The sequence below is a fragment of the Myxocyprinus asiaticus genome, chromosome 31 (assembly GCF_019703515.2).
Source record: "Myxocyprinus asiaticus isolate MX2 ecotype Aquarium Trade chromosome 31, UBuf_Myxa_2, whole genome shotgun sequence".
Lineage (NCBI taxonomy): Eukaryota > Metazoa > Chordata > Actinopteri > Cypriniformes > Catostomidae > Myxocyprinus > Myxocyprinus asiaticus.
The window spans coordinates 24,160,264-24,185,077 of record NC_059374.1 but is presented as its reverse complement, the minus strand read 5'-3'; the positions used below and the strand labels follow the sequence as shown (position 1 = coordinate 24,185,077).

The 24,814-nt window shown below is 40.8% G+C and overlaps 1 protein-coding gene across 2 annotated transcripts in view; it reads right to left on the bottom strand.

The window, feature by feature from the left end:
- The window catches only part of LOC127421978 (glutamate receptor ionotropic, kainate 4-like), a 620,965-nt gene that overhangs the window by 93,437 nt on the left and 502,714 nt on the right, over positions 1-24,814 (bottom strand). For both annotated transcript variants that reach the window (XM_051665249.1, XM_051665250.1), the window contains exons 9-11: positions 14,561-14,722; positions 4,533-4,685; positions 4,008-4,112 (exon numbers count right to left, since the gene is read on the bottom strand). In XM_051665249.1, the coding sequence (XP_051521209.1) occupies positions 4,008-4,112; positions 4,533-4,685; positions 14,561-14,722 (420 nt within the window). The remainder of the gene's footprint in view (positions 1-4,007; positions 4,113-4,532; positions 4,686-14,560; positions 14,723-24,814) is intronic.

Below are 24,814 nucleotides of genomic sequence, written 5' to 3'. Positions count from 1 at the left end.
AACAGCACTGTGAATGTTTAATGGGATGTATTCAATAAAGACCTGAAAGATTATAATTGTTTGTTTGTTGTTAGCTTAAACACATTGTGTTTTTCTATACTTGTGACTTTGATGAAAATTAGATCACATTTTATGACCAATTAATGCAGAAAACCAGCTTATTCCAAAGCATTCACATACTTTTTCTTGCCACTGTAAATGCTGAAAATGTAACATGCAACTTACAAGCACTCAAATAAGCATGTAAATTTATTTGGTTATGCAATGCAAATGTTAAACTTTGTCGCCTTAAAAGTCATGCACTATAGTAAATGTTTAGTCATCATAAGATAGCATTGTGTGTGGAACAGAGTGAAAAATACGTACTTATGATCTGATAATCTGCAATTTAGCTTGTGATTTGTGTGCAAGTAAATAAAAATAATTGTTGTTATAGTGCCTCTAGTGTTTATTTCACCAGTAAAATGCCGCGAGTCACGCAAATGTAGGTAAAGTAACATTCTAAGAGACCAGGTTGCAGCCATTCCGAACAAAGCTGCTGTGTCTTTTTAAATGAAAATATCTTCTGCATAGATATGTGGGTGAATATCTATTCTTAAGGGAAATAGACATTGTAAGCTCAGTGGTAATACTCAAAAACTCACAATTATGGACAAAAGGGGAGTTGCATTAGAACAGCGAGGTGACATTTGTCTGAACTTTGTTATCCAGCTGGACTGCACAGCAACACTGAAAGCGACAGCCAGGGGAGCGACAGATACATCAAATAGAGACAGAGGATATTACTCTCTCAACAGTGAAAACAGTGATGTGTTTGTGAACTAATAAGGTTGAGTGTGTGCACCAGCTGCCAGTCCAATCTCTGCTGTAATGTCTGGTATAGTGAATAAAATGGTCATCTACTGTCCATCTGTCCATCAATAAATGACAGTTATCCATACAGGAGAAGTCTGTGGAAGTGTGAGAGGAAGTTGACAGTATTTTGAAAGGTTAAAAGAGCAATAGCAAAGTGTGTGTGTGAGGGTATGTGTATGAAACAAGGTGACGGTCACAAAGGGTCTCAAAATGCAATGTTACTCAAAAACCAGTCTGCTGTTTGACAGAGGTATGGCTCTGCTCTCTCTCTCTCTTCTTCTCTTGTCATATACAGAGAAGCAGGCAACACTGGCAACAGTCAGTTATTTCAACGTTATTTTGCGATGTTTTACTTCATGAAAATTTTTATATATCAGCATTCTAATTCCAAGAATGGAATGTCAATCGATTACAATTTTTATTCAAATTAATTACATTATAAGCTGATTAAAGGGATAGTTCACCAAAAATGTTAATTCTCTCATCATTTACTCACCCAGATGTGGCATCCCAGATGTGTATGACTTTCTTTCTTCTGCTGAACACTGAAGATTTGTAGAAGAATATTTCAGCTCTGTAGGTCCATACAATACAAGTGAATGGTGGCCAGAATTTGAACGTCCAAAAACCACATAAAGGCAACATTAAAGTAATCCATATGACTCCAGTGGTTTAATCCATGTCTTCAGTAGCGATATAAGTGTGGGTGAGAAACAGACCAATATTTGTTCTTTTTTTTACTATAAATCTCCATTTTCACTTTCACATTCTTCTCCTTTTGTGTTTGGTGATTAATATTCTTTGTGAATATCGCCACCTACTGGGCAGGGTGGATAATTTATATTAAAAAAGGACTTAAATATTGATCTGGTGAACATTTTTTCCTCACATAATTATTTTAGATTGACACTGACATGCCTACGCTCTACGCTACTTTAATGGCTCTACAAAAAAGTAAAGCAGGAATTTCAGCACTTGTGCAATGCACTGAAATTCAAATTTTGCAATATATATCTCAGTTTCGAATTGCAATGCCCTAAGCAATATGATTAACAATATTAATATTTTGCATTACAAAAGACCTTGCTACAAGTCCTGAAGGGCATGCGAGTTGACACATGAGTTGAAAGTGTCATAAATTCAGCAAAATTATGTGATTGCTTCGGTAATTGTGTTTGTCTTCTCACACTTGCTTTAATGACACTATTGGTTTGGTTTAGGTTTAAGGTTTAGGGTAGGGAGGTAGGTTTGGATGATTTATAACTCGATAGAGCATTACCCTTAAAAACCCCATCTGTTTTAGAGACAATTTAACACGCTTTTAGCGCCACTCAGTGGACATTTTACCACAGAACTGTGTGTAAGGAGCCACATAAGACCACTGGGCAAAGGTGTCGCCACAGTCACGTTTTTTTTTCCACAGAAGAAAGTCAGATGGGTTTACAGTTTTTCTCAATTGCTTTGGCTCAATTCTTGAATGAGAATTATTTTTTTCAAAACAATAAGTTCAAATCTCTGAACAATTAGTTTTGAATTTCTTATTCATTTAAGCAAATTGCATGTGTTTTGGCACGTGTGTAAAAGAGTATGTATAATTGTCTACAATTTGCACAATAACTAAATATACATGGCTTGCTGATCAAAACTGATGAGTTGATTCTCAGTGAAATTATCATACTCTTCACAACTTCTAAATATTCTTTCATTGTGTGAGCCAACACATGCAAACTGATCCATTCAATTATCAAAATCTGTCAGACATACATGTGTATTCCATAAATATCTATGACATGGAATGTTTGTGTTGACTGCTAAATCTCTGGTCAGACCAACAAGAGTGACAGGATGTCCACCAAGACGATGGAAACTTGTAGTGTTACGTACTGTGAGGAAGTACAATTTATTTATTTATTTATTTTATTTTATTTTTTTAATCAGAACTATTGCAGGGTTGTTTTTTTTTTTTTGTTTTTTTTTTGCATGGATGTCATTTTGTGGCAATTTTCTGTTCACTATATATGGCTTTATGTGTAAGAAATGTGTAAAAATGGACATGCAAATGTGAATTTTCTGTTTACATGTAACACATTGCAACAAAAATAAATTTACTGTATACACACAAATGTGCATATCCTTTTTCTGTGTACTACAGTATTGTACAGTATTGACTTTTCCCAGTAAAATTTTACCTACTGTTGAAATAGGTATCTAAAAAACTCAGTGTGATACACAATAGCATTCAGCTAGACAAAACTGACATTCTTGTATAGTACAGTAAGCAGTCAGTGTCAACAAAAAAGTAGAACAAAAATGAAATTTGTTCATAAACATTTCCAGGGTTGACTGCCATGGTGAAAAAACATCTAAACATTTTGACAAGTACGGCTCACACGATGACAAAAAAAACTTTTCATTTTGGTGGCAATGGCCAATTTACTGACACAATATCTAGGTTTTGAAGCATAAATTAAATGTTTTGGGTGAGTTACTACATTTTGCAGACATGCAATAGAGTTGTGATGTCCCATTAAACAGTTGTGACAATTGCACTTACAGTATAAAGAATGTTAAGACTGTTTAAAAAAATTAGCCAAAGCGATAGAAAAAAATGGTAAAACATGAGGGTGAGTAAATTATGATAGAATTTTCACTTCTGGGTGAACTATCCCTTTAAAGCTCCCACCTAAATTTCACACTAACTTTCCAAAACTTGCTTTGCTTTCCACTTCCTATCCACAACAGATGGCATACTTGGTAGCGAAGCTAGTGCCTCAACCACATGTTACAATAACAATGCCATCTATTTTCAAATCCCCCAATAAAACCACAGGACCACGAAAGTGCTAATTAACAATGATTTCATCACAATTGGTCCGGCTGTCCCTGCTGGGCACTCTGCAATCTGCACATCCAGTGTTTCCTTCCTACCACAGACATTCCTGATTAAGCATTCTAATTGATAGGGGGAAACAATATGTTTATCTACAGTTTGTTTGCTGTGGATTTCTGCCATGCTCTCTGCCTTTACATCACATCTGAGTGTGACGGAGGCCGGGACAACTGTTTTCCTGACAGGAGAGAGAAGCGTAAACACAAATAAGGGTGTGTTTTACCTCTAGCTGATGGGCAGTTGTGGCCGAGAGTTACTTTACCTGCCTTAGGCCATCCCTGCTGTTCTGCAAGATCCGGAGAGCATAGTTTGAGCGCTGGCCTTTGCTATTGAACTCGATGTGGCCTGTTAGACCTTCCAACTCTACCTATCAGGAAAGAGCCACACAAAGCAATGTTAATGCCTGGGGGTAACATGTGATCAGAGCAACATGAGCCTGCTGTTTTCAACATGGGGCTTCCGTGCTTTATTGATTTATAGGGCTGTGTGGACAGCAGAGCTCCTCAATGGAAGCATTTGAACAATGCAGAGAGCGGCAGAGGAAGTGGGCAATGGATTTCTGTACATCATGCATTGGATGATGCAGTATTGACAAACTGATGGTTGTTAATCTTTAATGGCTGAGTAAGACACAGTGTCTCGGGTTGCCGGATTCTGCTAAAGGCAGCAGTTCTGACAAGGGTCTGTGGGCAGCAGTGGTATGGAGAGAAAACTAAATGATGAATGAGTCTGCAACAGCAGCAGGTGTGATGATTGGCAGGTCGTGGGCTCTCCCTGCGGTTCTTACCATCCTCAGGTAGTTCATCAGGCTGGTGCCGTGCTCCCAGATCTTAGAGGACTTGCAGGAGAGCTGAGTGGCTCCTACGTTCTGGCTACGGTTCAGTTCCTGCACGGCTGCCACCACAGTGTGTACTGCATCAAACATCAATGCTGATGAAAGCTGGAACAGACGCACACACATAAGCGTAAACACACAGACAGAGCAAACAGAGAGCAGCCAAACCCAGATGCAGGCAACTAGCAGACCCAACAAGTATTTGGACACTTAAAGGGATTGTTTACACAAAAATGAAAATTCTATCATCATTTATTTACCCTAATGTTGGTCCAAACCAGTAAGGCTTTCTTTCTTCCATGGAACACAGAAGGGTGAACTTAGGAAGTTTGCCAGTATCAGTCACCTTTCACTTTCATTCATCTTTTTTCACACAATGAAAGTGAATGGTGACTGTGGCTGTCATGCCTAACATCTCTATTTTGTGTTCCACAGAATAAAAGAAAGTCAAACGGGCTTGGATGAGGGTGAGTAAATGTTGACAGAATTTTCATTTTTGGTTGAACTACCCCTTTCGTCACTCTTAAATATGTTTGACTGTCATTATATATGATATAAAAATTATAAAACTAAGTGGCATCTGAAAACAAATGATGTTACAACTTTTTTCAGAACTAACTTTACTTTTCTGAGTGAAGTTTCAGGTCTCAAGGTCATTTAAGTGGATGTATACAGTAGTTTTCCCTCAAGTGCACACAGGTGACCTTGCAGAGTAACCACAGGTGTAGTTCATCACAACTGTCAGTACATGTTCCACAAATGTTTGACAACCACAAAGTGTGCAAAGTAGTTTTGTCATCAATTTGAACAATGTTTTGCTTTTAGTGCTGTCAGTCGATTAATTTTTTAAATTGTGATTAATCAAAAAAAAAAATTTGGTAGTTAATCGCAGATTTTGAAAGTGCTGAAATTTGACACTATATATACTTCTTTTCCTGTAAAAATGCTTAGGAAAGAAAACAAAACAATTGCTTTATTAACATTTTCCAAACAAAGCCTTCCACAGTATAAAGACAGAAATGCACTAAAATATCACCAATTCAAGTAACATTAAATGTTTCCCAAAGTCTAATTGGGAGGGTAACTAATGAAAAGAACTAGTCCCCACATAAGTTGTATATTCATTGCGATGGGCATTAAGTCTCATCCTCCACAATATTAATCTGTTGGTAGACTATCCGCTTTCCTACAGCAATCGTGAAGCTGCATTTATGATTCGCGTCAGGGCACCAACTCCATCATCAAACGTCACTTTGAACTCCACACGTGTTTTGGTGATAGTAAAGACTTGACTAGCATGAGTTAACGTGTTACTTCTTACAGCTCTAATTGTATTATAATTTGAAAAGCTTTTTTTGTTAAATGTTTCGCTCGAAAAAAAATTTTTCTTTAAAACAAATGCCACTTGCTTTTAAATTTTGTTATACATTATAATGCAAACATGTTCATACATTTTAATGTCTGACTTAAGTGTCCAAATAAGTTTTGTGGCCACTGTAAATAATTTAGTCATTAAAACACCTTCATACACTGATCATCGAAAAATCTCTGGAAGTGAATTACTGATCACTCCAGTTCCATCAGATTGCATGTTACTGTAGCAAAGACTGTTGAGTTTTCTTCTCCTCTGACTTCCATTTTGGCACTGGTGCAACAGCACTTTGAAATGAGGCTGTGTTTTGCTGCATTATGGAACAACACAGCAGCTTAGAGTGGGTGGAGATGTGTGTATTTGTGTTGTAAGGTGGAAAGGAAAGTTGAACATATGTTGTGACTAAAATAGCTGTCTGTGTACATTTTGTTGCCTACATTTCTTTCCCTTCTATAGAAAATAAAAAATAAAAATTGCAGTGTAACTATTCTGGTCACATGCAGGAAATGTCCTGACTGCACTCATTAAGTGAATGCAGAACGACGTTGTGTGTGTGCGCACGCAGCAGAGTGAGGCAGTCTACAGATATGCAGGACTGTTAGTTAATCTCTGCACAGTCCAGCCAGTGTAGTCTTTATCTAATGAAGTCGAGAGCTTACATATTCTTGCAGTCACTGTCCTCCATATCAAGGACATTAAGCTAAGGTAGTTTCCCTTTGGCAGGCTTTGCATACAAACATCTCTGGAGTGAATTCACTAAACAGTTGCACCACTTTTGCGCATAAACCTACATCTTTTCAATAACCACCCTCAATGTACAGTAGTTAAACCAGGCACTAGATGTGCTGAAATGGTACTGTGCTGTATTAAGGCCCCGATATACTTCATACGAAATCGAAGAACAAACGGGTGTGACGTCATTTAAATCAAAATCTGGCCAAAAAAAGAAGGTGTTTTTGAGTTCGTTTCTGTGTTTTTGGTGGTTCGCCTAGGCGAACTTTTAGGAAAACATCTTACCAGCTGCATATCACCTTCTTACTTCCATTGGTCCACATCATCGGAATGTGTGACCTGGAGCTCCATCTAGTTTGAGGCCAGCAGCTAATTCCCATTCATGGCGTTCAGTCAGTCAAGATCAGTCAAAATGAACACACCGGTGTGTAGATATTAGCGAGCTGGTGCAAATTTACCTACAAAACATCTGTACAATTGTTTGCGAAGAGACATTTTCCACAAACATGACATGCATTTTTTGTTTTGTTTAATTAGTCTACAAAAGGAATCAAATCCACTCAATTACTCTTAAGTGCCCATTTTTTGTTTTATATGCTGCTTCACTCATGTGCCTTCTGCAGTAAAAGCCATTCAAACATCTGCCCATAGTAAGATATGCCCCTCATATCATCATTCTTTTGTCTGTATTCTTCCCATCAACACTGTTTTATACACAAGCAGTAGTATCAGTGGCATCCTACATTAAAATAACAGTGTAATCGCACATTTTATGGCCGTGTTAGCTCATTAGCACCACGAATTCAGAATGTAAACAAGACAAATTATGCATTTTCTACTGCATTATACTGTATTATTTTAAATCATCATCGAGTGGTTAAAAAAGCATCTTTTACTGATCTAGTGTGAATTCTACTCTTAGAATGAGGCAGAAAGTCATTGATAACACATTTTAATGTCACATTTGTTAAGGTTTTACTGAGCGTCCTCATATTTGAATGTACTTCTAAACGCCTACCACAGCGGTATGCCGGGTTTTTAAATGTTTGCAAACAGTATACCATTGCTCGACTGTTTCAGACTTCTTTTTACCCCTGAATAAAGAACGAAGAAGAACTTCTCCATGTATATCGTGGCCATAAAGTCACCATCATTCTTTTCAGCACAAACACGCCCTCTAAGGATGTACTATAAATTATGCCTACATTAAATTGGGCCTTATTCACTTAACTCGCTATTACCACCCACAGAAAGTAGGTGGTAAACATAATTTTTTTTTTTAAGGGCACTTTTACACTAGCACTTTTGGTGTGCACTTGGGTTCATTTGATGTAATTGTTTGGTTCATTTGGATAATGTGATCTCTGTTTTCCGAACTCAGTGCGCACACGTGAACCACACCCGAGTCCGCATGAAAAGATTGTCTGGGGTACAGTTCATGTGAACTCTGGTACAGTTTGCTACTTATATGGACGGAATCATCCTAAATTGCAGAAGTGAACCGCTATTAATGACGTATTCTTTGCATCTTTGCAGACTTTGCGGTTCGGACCCAAATAATATGAAGAGAGAACAGAGCAGGGTTCCTACTCTTTTCAAGCCACAATTTTCCAGGACATTTCCAGGACATTTTATGCGCCCAACAAGTGTAATATTTAAGCAAAAACACGTGCCCATTTAAATCGAGCTTTTATTTTGTCCTTTCTGTGTGTTTTTGACAGAAGTTTCTCAACTCCAGATAAGCAGTATGCTCCATGGCATAGTGTAATTATGAATCCCCATAAAGCAGTAATTTAATTAAATAAATATATAGTCTGTATGTGCTGTGCACTTCAGAGTGCTCTCTGTCTCTGTCATCTCACACCCACAAGCGTACACATGATGATCATGTTAAGGTGTTTTCAGTGTACGAGCGGCCGGCTCCACACATTCATTTTGAAGCGTGCATCACTTGCAGATTATTTATTTATTCAATTAAATCAGACACTTTTTTAGTTTAATTAACACACTAGGACATATCACAAATTTTAAATGTACATTCAATCATTCATTTTCGTCCAAATACAGTATGTCATATTCCATGACATTCTGCGGTTTATTGCTAATGCCATTTTTTGACTATATTCCATGTTTTCTGCATACTACATGTTGTAACCGTGGAATAAGCTGACTCCGATCATTGAATTACTGAAAATTCACATTCTGAGAAGCATCAGTATCATCACACTACGAACCCAGTGTGAATTATTATTTTTTTAAATCAGTGGTCCGACTGTCATCATTGTCTAAAGATTATAACTCACAGGGATGCAAACTCATGAGGATCCAAAAAGTTGAGACAATCACTAATCCACGGACATTAAGCAAGCACCAACTTAAGCTATTTTAATGATTCAAGTATAGAAAATTATCTGCACAATTGTTTAGAATTAGCTGCAAAAATAAAGGGTATTTTGGTGTGGCTTGCTTCTGTTTCACAAATATGTTCAGATTTAATAATTGATTAGTTTAGTGACCCCTTCTGGAGATGCCACTAGGTGGCAACAAATGAAAGTCTAATGTGCTGTGAGCGAGTCATGAACTGTTCACGACTGAAATCTACCAAGTAACTTTATAGTATTTAAGCACTATAAGAACAAAGCAGATCTATAATTTCCACTCAGTTTGTGAACTGCCGAGCATGACTTTTCATCCAAAAAGACAACAATAATAGTCTAATAATAATAATGGGTATCAATAACGTCCTTACCTTCTGCATTATTAAAATTTGCATGTCAAATCTGCTGACTTCAGTAGAAAGTTTAAGCATTATAAGAACAAAGCAGATGTACTGTATAATTTTCCTATAGTATATATACTGCTGAACATGAATTTTATCAGAAAAGACAACAATAATAGCATAATAACAATAATTTTGAGTTTCAGTGATGTCCCTTCGTCATCGTAAAGTGCATTTCACATGAGTTGAGTCGAGGCGTCAAAGCTCCGCTAAACACCAGCGTCAATCGGTGCTTTGTCCTCCAACATGAAGCATTTACATGTTTCCATTGATCATGGTATAAATATTGGGGGGGGGGGGGGGGGCTGTACTTGCTTGTTTTGATTATTGGGGGGTTACCTCCCCCCCATCCCCCCTGAAATCTACACCACTGACCATGACCTTTGTGTAGTTTGTCAGGAGATTTTAGCTAATGACAGCATGCGACCTGCTAAACTCCACAGACACCTTGACACCAAGCATGCTGAGGTAGCGGGGACAACTTCTTTTTCCAAAGAAAACTTCAAGCCTTTCAAAGTCAGAAAAAAATTGTTGGAGAATTTGTCAAATTAAATGTAAAGGCCACTGGCTCTTCATATCATGTTGCGCTGCATTTTGCCAAGGTGGACAAAGCACATAACATTGGAGAGACGTTGATTCTGCCGGCAGCCAAAGACATGTGTTCCTTGATGATAGGAGAGGCAGCGGCTTCTAAGCTTGATTCTATTCCACTCTCTGACAACACAGTGGGTTGGTGCATCTCTGACATGGTGCAGGATGTGAAGGAGCAAGTGTTAGACAGCATCAGGCACAGCCCATTTTTTGCACTCCAGATTGATGAATCCACTGATGTGGTCAACTGCGCACAGCCGTTAACATATGTGAGGTATGTGAAAAACATGGACATTCAAGAAGAGTTTCTATTCAGTAGTCCTTTGTGCACACACACACACACACACACACACACACACACACATGTTGGTGCGGCTGTCCTTAAGAGGACTCTCCATAGACACACTTATTTTTATACTGTACGAACTATATATTCTATTACCTAACTCTACCTCTAAACCTAACCCTCACAAAAAACATTCTGCATTGGGGGTGCCATCGTGTACATTGTGTCACAAGGGAGACCCACTGTCTTTGACTTTGAAAACCCCTGCCCTAGTAAGCACCCTTAAGTCCAATTTATACTTCTGCGTTTAATTTTACTTCGTAGGCTACATGTAGCTACGGTGGTTACGCCGTAGCCTACGCCATAGCTTGACGTGCACCTCCTCAAAACTTTTACTGGGCGTCACATCGACACAGACCACAACAGCTGTGATTGGTCCACTTTAACCAGAGACCACCCCCAGTATGATAACAAGGATGTCTGAGGTAGCGTCACATTTTATCCAAGATTATTTTCAAATACATATCACGTTGTATTTGGACTCAGGACCATTAAAGAAATTTTTTTTTTTTATTCTGTTTGTGTTTCATAATAATAATAATACATTTATTTTATATAGCACCTTTCTTGAACCCAAGGTCACTTTACATGAGAGCAAATACATGAAATACAGCAAATGGATAGATAACACATACACTCCAAAAAAACAAAACAAACAAACAAACAAACAAAAAAATCCCAAACAAGCAGCCTAGAGATAACACTGAGTGAAAAGATGAGTTTTAGATATGATTTGAAGGAGGAGAAAGTAGTGAGTTCCTGAATGGGGTTGTGAGAGAGCATTCCAATGTCGAGGAGCAACAGTCATAAATGACCTGCCTCCCATTGGAGACAACCTGAACTTCGGGTTAACAGGAAATTTGCACCAGTAGACCATAGAGTGTGAGTGGGAATATAAGGGCGAAACAACTCAGTGATGTACTGAGGAGCAAATGTGTGAAATGCCTTGAAAGTTATCAACAATATCTTGTATTGAATGCGATAGGTAATTGGTAGCCAATGGAGCTGTTGCAGAATGGGGGTGATGTGTGCAGACTTTTTACTGGAAGTAAGAACTGTAGCTGCAGAATTCTGGATGTATTGTAGGCGAAGATGTATTTCATGAAGTTAGTAAAGTTTAGAAAAGTTCATGAAGAGATAAGTTTACTCCACATTGTAGTAAGTGTTATGGAGGGGCAAATTTATGAGCTTGCCATGCAAGAGAACAGAAAGTGTGCACAATATTCATTGAAAAATGTAATTACTGTAGTTCAATAACTGGGGTCTCTGGATACTCGGAAATTATAAGGTAAACATTTATTAAAATAAATTATGAGGCGTTCAACATCTCTTCATAAATTTCAACCATTTTAAAATATTTAATGTATCTTTGTACTCTCAAAGACATCATTTGTGAGGCTAAATGTGTGTGAAAAACACTTTGGTGTGAAGTTGGAGCCGAGGTTGTGCTGATGCGTCACTTCATAGACTTCAATGTATTTGGCAGCACTGACACAAGTCATGTGAAATCCCTTCAACGTGTAGAAACATCAGCCACTTTTACACCTTAATAGCTCTTCCGCCCTTTTCTCTCCATGATGAACAAGGTAGACTCACATGCTGAAGTAAACGAACAACATGCCCCTCTCATTCAGTCGGTCGGTACAAGTACCAGGTCATTCAGTCTGTTTATGAATGAGAAGTTTCACGAATGCCGCTTCTTACTTTGCATGTGCCGCTGAAGCAAAGCACGCGATTGGTCGTAGCTGTAACCAATTAAGAGATCTGCCTCGGTTGGACCACGATTGCCAAGCACACGATTGGCTGCTGCTGTAATCAATCATGAGGGTGTAAGTACCCTTAACCGCTGATGTTGTTTCACAATGCGCAGCCGCCAGCAGTGAAAAAAACTATACAAATTTGTGTATTTGACTCCTATTCTGAGTCAGATCGTTACCATGTTTTTGTGCTTGTAATGGAAACCTTGCTAGCAACACAGTCAAATGGTTATATTATTATTTTCCAGGACAAATCATTATTTTTCCAGGACATTTAGGTATTTTTCTAATTTTCCATGACTTTTCCATGACTGGAAAACTGCATTGCAAAATTCCAGGTTTTCCAGGACACGTGGGAACCCTGACAGCAGGGCAGAGGGAGGAGGGAGGAAACGAACTTGGGTTCGGACCAAGCAATCACACCAAGTATGAAAGCACCCTAAAAGAAATGTTTGTTTACATTATCTAGTGATCATGGCAGCAGTAGTTTAACAAATGATGATGCAAATGGAAAAGAGCCCTATAACTGGCCATGCATCAAGATGCGCCCTGTGGTGAACTGAATTTTCGGCACAGGTGCCATGATCTGGAATTTGTGCCATGCAAATTGCATTTTTATCCATGTCTGTGCCATTACCTGATGTTTATAGTTTTTTTTTTTTTTTTTTGTCTTTTTTTTTTTTATCCCCATTTCTCCCAATTTGGAATGTCCAATTCCCACTACTTAGTAGGTCTCGTGGTGGCGCGGTTACTCACCTCAATCTGGGTGGTGGAGGACAAGTCTCAGTTGCCTCCGCTTCTGAGACCGTCAATCCGCGCATCTAATCCCGTGGCTCGTCATGCATGACACTGCGGAGACTCCGCATGTGGAGGCTCATGCTACCCTCCGCGATCCACGCACAACTTACCACGCGCCCCACTGAGAGTGAGAACCACTAATCATGACCACGAGGAGGTTACCCCATGTGACTCTACCCTCCCTAGCAACTGGGCCAATTTGGTTGCTAAGGACACCTGACTGGAGTCACTCAGCATGCCCTGGATTCGAACTCGTGACTCCAGGGGTAGTAGTCAGCATCAATACACACTGAGCTACCCAGGCCCTCAATGTTTATAGTTTCTTTAGTGAATCATGTGGTAAAAAACACAGACAGCATGTGCAAATAAACAATGCTATCACTAGGCGGAATTCATTCTCAGTGAATTCCATCTTTTGTATCTGGGTCAGTGTGTAACACAGAGCTGAATCTCACTATGGGGGTTAGACCTATTCTTCTCACTCTCATCTATCTGTCAGACTTCAAACCTTCCTCTGATTAATTAAAGATTAGACCTCATTAAATGGGAAGTGCAACCAGAGTTCGTTACTAAAATTAGCAGACATTAATTTTTTAAACATCTTCCCTGCAGCTTTAATAAGAAAACAAAAATGTAAACAAACCTTTCAAATGAATTATTACTACTCATATGTATCATATGTATATGAGATCAGAAATGTTTCTTTGATCACTTTTTTAGCTTTCCTGTATGGTTTTTCTTTTTATGACAGTTTGATAGTAGAGTTTGAGTACAAACTGAGAATGAGATCAGGAAGAATATATAATACAGATGTTTTCAGTTCCTAAGTAACAGGAAAAAAGGGTTTACATGCAGGGTGTGTTTATTCATCAGGGTGTGTGTGTGTGAGACTCTGTGTGTAATAAATTATACAGCCAAAGCCTCGTTTTCAAAGTAAGCATGTGGACACTTTTAGAAGGCTGCACCAGACTAATTAATATAGCATCCTTGGGTTACTATCTCACAAATAACTTGTTGAACTGAACTACATAGACAACAGGCAAAGGGGCCTAAACTACTTAAACTTGTAAAAGTGATTTAATTATGCATATAAATATATATAGGGTGGCACAATTTGTTCAAAACATCGTGTTGTGATTATTTTGATAAATATTGCAATTGTGGTTTGTAACATCTCATATATCTGTTGCTTATATTAAGGCTATAATAACAAAATGGCATGCAATCCAACTGAAACAGCAATTCTCAAGAATGGTGTGTGAAAAATACAAACTTGCAAGTGATGCCTTTTTTTTTCAAATTCTGCCATGCTTTGCCCACACTCTTCTGCTAATAGTTACTCTTCAAGGGTGTTCACACAAGTTTGTTCTCTTTTTTGGGTGAGTTTATTTTTGATAGTGTCTCAGTCCACTTTTCACTCACACTTATGTTTTAGAAGCCAGTCAATATGATTATATTTTTTGAATAATAATAATAATAATAATAATAATAATAGCATATTAAATCAAATAATCATAATCAGCCATATCCCAATCTCAATTTTATTTTGATTAATTGTGCAACCCTACATATGTGCAGCCATGAATATTCAAAAGCTGGTCTTACCGGTGTCCCTGCAAAAGGTGCATGATCACAGTTTTCCTGCCAGGATCGATTGAGACTGAGGACAAAGTCCTTAAAGAAGGGATGTGTCCTATTGAAGACCGAAAACCCAACGATGTTTACCCGTTGATCAGCTAAATCATCCAATTGTAGCAGTGAAAATTCCTGAAAGAGAAGAGATAAAGCATTCAAGTTAATTCACCAATATGAGCCCTTCTCATCAACTTGCCAAGCGCAGGCCCCCTTTCGAATCTAAACAACGTAATGATGGCCAAAGGAAGTAAAACAATATCGTCAGGCTCATTAACAAGCACTAAGGTAATCCTGCCAATTCCTGGGCCATGTAATTCAATTCAGCAAAAGCTAATGCTTAGGAGAGCAAATCCCACCAGCTACTGTGCTTCAGATCCCATGAGGGCCACTCCTGATTTCGTGCCAAAGCCAGTGAGAAAAGGTCCACAGTGTTGTCAGTCTGCATGTGCAGTATATCAGCTGAAGGTTAATAGAGATGTCCGTGCAGTTCTTGCTGACAGTATTACAGCCTATGACTCTGTCACTGCTACTGGCTCAAGGGATAGTGATGATGGTGTGTGGAGGGAGAGGAGTTATAGTGCTGGGCCTATGACACAGATACATCATGCGGAAGGGGGGAAAAGAGAAGAGAAAAAAAGAAAAGAAAAAACAAGAGAAAAGAAGTGGGGGCAAAACAAGAAAAAAACAAGATGAGAGTAGTAAAGACAAAAGGAGACTAGATGAGAAGGGCTGAGACTAGAAAAGCTGAAAATAAAGACATATGACAAGATGAGATGTGATGAGAAGATATTACATGAGAAGACACAATACCAAGGATTAGAGTCATCAAGATGAGAAGAGACTAGATGAGAAGAGCTGAGACTAGAAGAGTTGAAAAGACAAGAGAAGACATGAGACAAGACCAGACTTGATAAAAAGAGATTAGATGAGAAGAGATGAGACAAAACAAAATGAGACTAGTCAAGATGAGAGGAGACTAGATGAGTAGAGCTGAGACTAATCGAGAATATATAAGAGTTAAAAAGACAAGAGAAGAGATGAGACAAGATGAGATGTGATGAGAAGAAATTAGATGAGAAGAGACAAGACAAAACAAAATGAGACTAATCGAGACTAGAAAAGAAGAGTAAAAGACATGAGATGACATAGGATAAGACAAGACGTGATGAGAAAAGAAATTAGATGAAAAGAGATGAGACAAAACGAGATGAGACTAGTCAAGACAAGAAGAGACTTGATGAGCAGAGCTGAAACTAGTTGAGACTAGATGAGTTAAAAAAAACTAGAAAAGACATGAGACAAGACAAGATGTTATGAAAAGAAATTAGTTGAGAAGAGACGAGATGAAACAAGATGAGAACAGTTGAGACTAGTAGCGGAGATTTGAAAGACATGAGACAAGAGAAGACATGATGAGAAGAGATAAGATGAGAAAAGAAATGAGATGAAAAGAGACGAGACATAACAAGATGAGACTAGTCATGATGAGAAGAGACTAGATAAGAAGAACTGAAACTAGTCGAGACTAGATTAATTGAAAAGACAAGAGAAGACATGAGACAAGACAAAATGTTATGAGACAAAACAAGATGAGAACAGTTGAGACTAGTAGAGAAGAGCTGAAAAGACACAAGAAGACATTAATTAGATGAGATGTGATGAGAAGAGACACAATGAAAAGAGATTTGATGAAAAGAGACACAACAAGACAAATCAAGATGAGACTAGTCAGGATGAGAAGAGACTAAATGAGAAGAGCTGAAACTTATTGAAACTAAATAAGAAGAGTTGCAAAGACAAGAGAAAACATGAGACAAGATGAGACGTGATGAGAAGAGGTTAAAGGAGAAGAGACGAGACAAAATAAGATGAAAATAGTCGAGACTAGAAGAGTTTAAAAGACATAGAAGAGATAAGACGAGAGGTGATGAGAAGAGATTAGATGAGGAGAGACACAATGAGACAAATTAAGATGAGACTAGTCAGGACAAGACAAAACAAAACAGAATGAGAAGGGCTAAGACTAGTCTAAACTAGATGAGAAGAGTTGAAAAGAAAAGAGAAGATGAGACTTGATTATATAGGGGAGAAGAAACTATACAAAACAAGATGAGAATAGTCAAGACAAAAAGAGAAGAGTTGAAAAGACATGAGAATGAGATGAGATAAGAAGAGACGTGATGTGTGAAGAGACAAGTCGAGATAAGATAAAGCAAGTCATGACCGGTTGAGATGAGACAAAAAGAGACTGAATGAGAAGAACCAAGATTAGCCAAGACTAGCAGAGAAGAGATGAAAAGACAAAAGAAGACACGAGACAAGATGAGATAAGAAAATAGTCAAGACCAAATGAGATAAGACAAAATAAGATAAATTAAAACTAGCAGAGATGAGAAGACAAAAAAAAGACAAGATGAAACAACATGAGACTAGACTTGAAGAGAAGACAAATGAATATAGAGACAAATGTTAAGAGGTAGAAAAGGATGGTGAATAATTAAGAGAAGAAAAGGAAGTGTTCTGAAGCTGTAAGCACAGAGAGAGAGATTTGTGTGTGTGTTTTTGCAGGAGGGGGGTCATGGAAGTTGAGTGAGTGATCCACAGACACACAATAGCAAATCCTCATTCTTATATGAGGTAGCATGCAGCACCACACATCAAAGACAAACAATCTTGCCCTCTTATTACAAACACAAAGCCAGATGAGGACAGTCGCCCAGGCCATGGATAGTGCACACCGCATTGGATTAAACCCTTTGCAAAAAGGGGAGGAAGAAGAGCTGAGAGCGCAGTGTCATGGGAGTGCAGAGACAAAGAAATGTACAGCAGAGCCTTCAGGAGACAGTTTGTATCAGTGGACAAACCTAGCTGAATTCTTCTCTCAGTTCTATACAGATGGTTCCTGTTTTCTTTGTTTAGAGGTGGCACAGCCTCTCTGATTTACTAAAAGGTGACAATGTCTGCTTTTGACTTGAAGAAAAACTCGTCTACTGCTCTGATGGCAACAAGAATTCCTATGCAGCAGAACATGTCCTTCTTTATTTTTCTTGAAAAACAAACATACAAACTAAACTCCTGGTGAGGATAACAAGGATGGCTCCAAGTGTGATTCCAAATCACAGCATCCACACTTGAAATTATATAATAAACAAGAAATTCCAAAATATGTAACAGTAGACTGTAGTAACAGTGCAGTACTTGTAGTTCCCTATCTGTCACTCACTCGACATTGTGTCGATGTAGTGACACTAGGGGTCACACTTGGGAGCCCCAAACACCTCTGCTTTTTTTAAAAAAAGGCCAGTGAGAATTGGCAAGTGGAATTTTCATGCCACTCCCGGACATACGGGTATAAAAGGAGCTGGTATGCAACCACTCCTTCAGATTTTCTCTTTGGAGCTGAGTGGTTCTATTCATTGAAGCTGAATTCATCTGCGAAGTTCATTCACCTCATCTGCTGGATTCTACGGCGCATTTCAGCGGCTTCTCCCCCTCTGCACCCGTGGAGTGCAGAGAACGCCCCTGGGCGCTTCGGCAGAAACAACTAAAAGAGTATATTCTAAAAGAAAAGAGTATATTTTCTTTCTAAAAGAGCGGAACACACGGAACGTCTTTTTAAAGATGCCTTTCCGTCTGTGTGTTATTCCTGGTTGCGGTCGATATCTCTCTGCTTCTGACGGCCACGATCGCTGTCTTACATGTCTGGGCGCTGCCCACGCAGAGACATCGTTCGTGGATGGGTCTTGTCCTCACTGCGAGAAAATGACCATGGCAACATTGCGGTTGCGGCTTGCATTCGTAAGAAAGCAAACCACCCCAGCGGCTCCCCGCCTTGGTCCTTCTACCTACGGGTATGAGGCTGTGCCGGTTAGCCCGTCGAGGACTTTGCCCAGCAGTTCTCGGCGGTGAAGCAGCAGACGGAGGCCATACAGCACATCCTGCCCCGGTGTGGCTCAAGACCCCACACCCCGTCTGCTTGTCACCAAGGGTGTCCTCCTGCAACTACAACACCAGCTCCGCCGCAGCCCGCCCCCGTGGCCCGGCCCCAGCGTGAAGCCCAGCACAGGAATCAGATGCCACCCGTCTCACTGCTGGCCGCCAAGAACCCGAGGAAGGCTTCGAAGTGCCCCTGAGATGGGCGACCCAGGGGCAAGGAGACCCGCTTCTCCAGAGCTGGTGAGCAGACCACTCCATCCCCCGGTGGAGGGCTGGGAGGAGAATCTTTTGTTTCATTTTCATTTAATTTCGCTGCATGTCCAAGAGGCTGCGGTATCCAAAAATTCAACAAAAGAGCGGTTTTCTTATTCCCTGGGTCACATTTTCAGTGTGCACGGCCATCATCATGACCACCGTACACCATCCCATCTTTGCAGGTATGGCGCCCCAGCGGTGGTCCCCCCGCCCCTGTGCGCCCAGCTGTGGCACAAACATGCCCACACGGGATTGGGTCCGGTGGACTACGGGGACAAGACTCCTCCTCCCCCCTCCTCGGCCAATCTTATGGTGGGTGGCAGGAGCCAGGTAAGTTCGATGTCCCTAGACTCAGCACGGCCACAGGGCTCGAATCCCCTTGACGTGGCACCTCGAGCTCTGCCCCACCACGAGGCCCCACCCGCCCGTACGTCTGACATGATCATTCCCTTGGTCCCCCTCGCCCGGAGTTTGGACGCATGGCTCGCGCTTTCCAACCCGTCACGGTGGCTGACCCGGACTGTCCGACTCAGCTACGAAATTCAGTTTGCCAGGCGCCCGCCCAGGTTCAGCGGTGTCCGCTTCACCTCGGTGAAGGCCGAGAACGCTGCTACCTTGCGTGCGGAGATTGCTACCCTTCTGCGCAAGGGCGCGATAGAGCCTGTCCCTCCAGCCGAGATAAAGAAAGGGTTCTACAGCCCTTACTTCATCGTACCGAAAAAAGGCGGTGGGTTGCGACCAATCCTGGACCTGCGAGTACTGAACCAGGCTTTGCACAGACTCCTGTTCAAAATTCTGATGCAAAAACGCATTCTAGCGAGCGTCCGGCATCGAGATTGGTTCGCGGCGGTAGACCTGAAGGACGCGTACTTTCACATCTCGGTCTTACCTCAACACAGTCCCTTCCTGCTGTTTGCCTTTGAAGGCCAGGCGTACCAGTACAAGGTCCTCCCCTTTGACCTGTCCCTGTCCCCTCGCATCTTCACGAAGGTCGCAGAGGCTGCCCTTGCCCCACTAAGGGAAGTGGGCGTCCACATACTCAACTATCTCGACGACTGACAGTACATGCGCTAATGAGCCCCTGTTCTGAGGTAGGTGCTCCACATGTGCTGGTTCCCCGAAGGCGACCCCATGTGATATCTTCTGCAAAATTGTTTCCCTGACAGCAAACTGCATCTTCTTTGGGCAGAGGCCCCTCTGTCCCCGGTCGCCATGCTCTGTAGAAACTCCTCCACTCAAAATTCCACTCAAAATACCCCCCCCCCTTCGGGTGGGGTGTAGTTTCCGTGGTGTCTTCCCCTTGGGAGGGACACCCCCCAATGCAGACACTCATGGCCCCCAGTCAGTTAACAAATTTCTCTCTTTTTGGGGAGAAAAGAGAGGGAAAAGAGGCCTCAGCTGGGCTAGACTGTCCCTATAGTTGGACAGTCAACTTGTTCCTGATGGACTGTTCAATTGTCATAAGAGCTTTGGGGGAGGTTACATGATGGCCTGGTGCGCTGGCTACAAGGCACACAGCAGTCTGCCCGTCACACACCGCCAGTCCATGCAACAAAGTTCAGCTAGTACATCGACACAACGTCGAGTGAGCGACAGATAGGGAACATCCTGGTTACTTTCGTATCCTCCATTCCTTGATGGAGGGAACGAGACGTTGTGTCCCTCCTGCAGCAACGCTGAACTACCTGCTGAAATGGCCGGACCTTGTCACGGCTCCTCAGCATAAAACCTGAACGAGTGGTTGCATACCAGCTCCTTTTATACCCGTATGTCCGGGGGAGTGGCATGCAAATACCACTCGCCAGTTTTCATTGGCCTTTTATCAAAAAAGCAGAGGTGTTTGGGGCTCCCAAGAGTGACCCCTAGTGTCACTGTATCGACACAATGTCTCGTTCCCTCCATCAGAGAACGGAGGTTACGAAAGTAACCAGGACGATTTACATTCTGTTATAATTTACATGTCTGTAAGTATATCTTATACTTATAGGATGAACATTTTATAATTTGTTTTCAATGAAAATTGGTATCTTTAATATGTGAATGTACTGTAATAGCAGTACATTTAAAGTTGTCAAAATCAATAATGCATTCAAGGCTGTGCATTAAAAAAAATTTCAAGCATTGAAAACTTTTATTCAAAACTCTCTCTCACACTCAAAATATTCAAACTTTAAATCTAATTAAAGAGTATGAATCACTTTTGTAATAACAACTTTTATTAACATGTAATATTCGAGAAATATTTTATATATTAAAAACCACATGCAACAATCATCACTGATGCTGGTGAAAAAAAAAAATAATTAAAGTTCAATTATAATGTAATAGGCAACAGGATTAGACAACAGGTACTTATGATGTTGCACATATTGTACTCCATTGCAGATTAACCTTTATTGCAAATGCAATATATAATTATCATACAGTCAGGGTTGGGGAGTAACGGAATACATGTATTTGAATACATGTAATACGTATTTCAAATACAAAATATAAGTAACTGTATTCCACTACATTTTCAATTTAAATCATTGTTATTTAGAATACAGTTACATTCAAAAAGTATTTTGATTACTGAAGAGATTACTTTGCATTTTACTGTCATTTGTTTCATTTAAAATTTAGTCCTTTCAGATGGAAAAATATATACATATAAATGATGCGATCCAAAGCGCATTTGAACAGTGGTGAAGCACTTTCTTATGATGTGTTACATTCATACGAGCAGACAGATAAGTAAGTTTGGAGCAGAAGAAATAGAAATAAACCTTGTGTAAATTGTCAGCTTTACGCTAAGCTAAAATGCTATTTCTAGCCATTTTACATGCACGTCACCAGGCACGATCATATTTTTTTACATTTACATTTATGCATTTGGCAGACGCTTTTATCCAAAGCGACTTACAGTGCACTTATTACAGGGACAGTCCCCCTGGAGCAACCTGGAGTTAAGTGCCTTTCTCAAGGACACAATGGTGGTGGCTGTGGGGATTGAACCAGTTATCAGTTATGTGCTTTTGCCCACTACGCCACCACCACTCAAGAAAATTTATCAAGAAAATTCATGTTGGAACATAATTTCTTTTTTTTCTAGTAAGACCTTTGATATTAGGGCAAAAATCATATTCTTGATAATAATTTTTGTATTGTTTTCCTATAAAAATATCTAAAAATCATTAAAACAAGAACTTGTTTTAGAAACAGCACTGAATCAGATATTTAGGTTTTTCAGAGAATGTATTTTTAACATGTATTTTGTCTTACTGTACTGGCAGAGTTTTTATAGTCAAAACAAGTGAAAAAATCTACTACTACTGAAGAAGTAATCCAAAATATTTAGAATACGTTACTGACCTTGAGTAATCTAACATAATACATTACAAATTACATTTTACAGCATGTATGCTGTAATCTGTAGTGGAACACATTTCAAAAGTAACCCTCCCAACCCTGCATACAGTATAAGAGTCTGTTAACAGCTGACCCTTTCTCCATCTGCACTCCCTGATGCAGTCTGACAAGCCCGACGGGAACAGACCTGTAATTACTCTATGAGCTAATACTTATGTTAATAAGTATGTTAATACTTCATTAAAACAGAGACAGTGTAAATGAGCCAGTCATTATGTATGGTACTCTTTGGGCCACTCATACACGACATGCAAGGTCGTAGAATATCCCGAGGCAACATCCATTACATGCATATAGTATGTGATAGAGCAGACTCTTAGTCACATAAAACACACACAGCCTTATTCATGAAACAAGAGCAGAACAAATTTGTGTGTAAATCGTTAGTGGAATCATTTTTACATAAATTTTGCCTTTGAATTTAATAGGACAATTTACTTAAGAATGGATTCATGAACAATTCACACACAAATCTGTTCTGCTCATGTTTCATGAATTAAAGGCCCATAGATTACAAAGCTAATGTGTGTAATTTTCAATGTTAAAATATCTGTTATACCATCTTAATATCCAGAGACACTATAAGTAAGACATTTGTAAGTTGATTTCCTCAAACACCGTAGCTTTGTGGCACTATAAAAACATTGTTCTGTTTGTTTGGGCTCAACCAATGGAGTGAGTTTGGGGCGGGACCATCTGTTTTTTCTGACCAATGGCATTCAGGGAGAGTGTTCTGTCTCCCTCATTTTCTTCGAGGACTCTTATTTTGAAGTTTTCCCCTGCACTACGTTTCCCAGAGTTCACTGCCCTAATCACTTCCATCGGTTCATCATCATCCGCACCTGCCTTCAATTCCCTCATTAGTTTCCCTGTGTATATATACCGTCATCATTACTTGCGTAACCTCCATTCTCTGATGGAGGGAACGAGACGTTGTGTCGATGTAGTGACACTAGGGGTCACTCTTGGGATCCCGAGACACCTCTGGTCTTTGATAAAAGGCCAATGAAAATTGGCGAGTGGTATTTGCATTCCACTCCCCCGGACATACGGGTATAAAAGGAGCTGGTATGCAACCACTCATTCAGGTTTTATGCTGAGGAACCAAGACAAGGTCCGGCCACTTCAGTGGGTAGTTCAGCATTGCGGCAGGAGGGACACAACGTCTCGTTCCCTCCATCAGGGAACGGAGGTTATGCAAGTAACCATGACGTTCCCTATCTGTCACTCACTTGACGTTGTGTCGATGTAGTGACACTAGGGGTCCCTATACAAAACGCCACAACTGGCTGAACTGTGTTACGTGAACTGGTGGTGTTTGATGGGCAGACAACTGTGTGCCTCGTAGCCAGCGCACCAGGCCGACACGTAACCTCCCCCAACATAGTTATGAGTGTTGAACGGCCCTTTGGGACAAATCGACTACCCAAAAGATAGAGACAGGCTAGACCAGTCGTGGCCTCTTTGCCCCTTCTTTTTTTTAAACTCCCTAAAAAAAAGGGGGATTATCTGACTGGGCTGACCAGGTATACTCGGGTGGTGTCCCTCCCAAGAGAAGGACACCGTGGAGACCACACCTCGGCCAGAGAGAGGGGGGGATATTTAAGTGGAAAATACGTCACATGCTCTTGCCTATCATGTGGAGAAGTCTCATAGTAGGTCCTACCCAACGGGGGAGGAGTTGTTACAAACATGGAAACTGTGGCAGAGGGGGCTCTGCCCAAGGAAGACGCAGTTTGCCAACAGGGAAACGAATTAGCGGAAGATACACATCGCATGGGGTTACCTTACAGGGAACCACCACATGCGGAGCACCTACCCCAGAACAGGGCTCTTAGTTAGCACGTGTACTGGGCTGGCAGCGAGTCTCTCCGAAAACTAGACTGCCACAGGATTTGGAGGAAGTCAACCAGGGAACATAGTTTGTGAACATTACTGGGAATTAATGGCGCATGTCTTCAGCTCAGAGGAGGTGAAAGACACTATGTGCAAGCGATACACCCAGCCGGCTATCCCAGGCTTATCTGCTTGTATTGCGTGCCACTACCTGGGACAAAACCGGTTCCACCCGGAGTTTGTAGAACCTCGCAAGGTGTTGGGTGTTGCCCAGCCCGCTGCTCTGCAAATGTCTGTTAGAGAGGCACTCCTGGCCAGGGCCCAGGAGGCCGCTACACCCCTGGTAGAATGGGCTCATAGCCCTACCGGGGGCGGCATGTCCTGGGCGATATATGCCATAGCTATGGCGTCAATGAGCCAGTGGGCGAGTCTCTGCTTGGAGACAGCGCTTCCTTTCCGCTGTGCACCAAAGCAGACAAAGAGCTGCTCAGAGATCCTAAAGCTCTACGTGTGATCCAAATAAATGCGTAAAGCGTGCACCGGACACAGCAACGACAGGGCTGGGTCTGCCACATCCTGGGGTTCACCACCTGGTACCTAAAAGGGGTCATGGGAACCTTGGGCACATAGCCTGGTTGGGGTCTCAAGATCACATGAGATTAGCCTGGACCGAACTCCAGGCACATTTCGCTGACAGAGAACACTTGCAGGTCTCCTATCCTCTTGATGGAAGTGAGCGCAGTCAGGAGGGCAGTCTTCAAGGAGAGTGCCTTAAGCTCTGCTGAC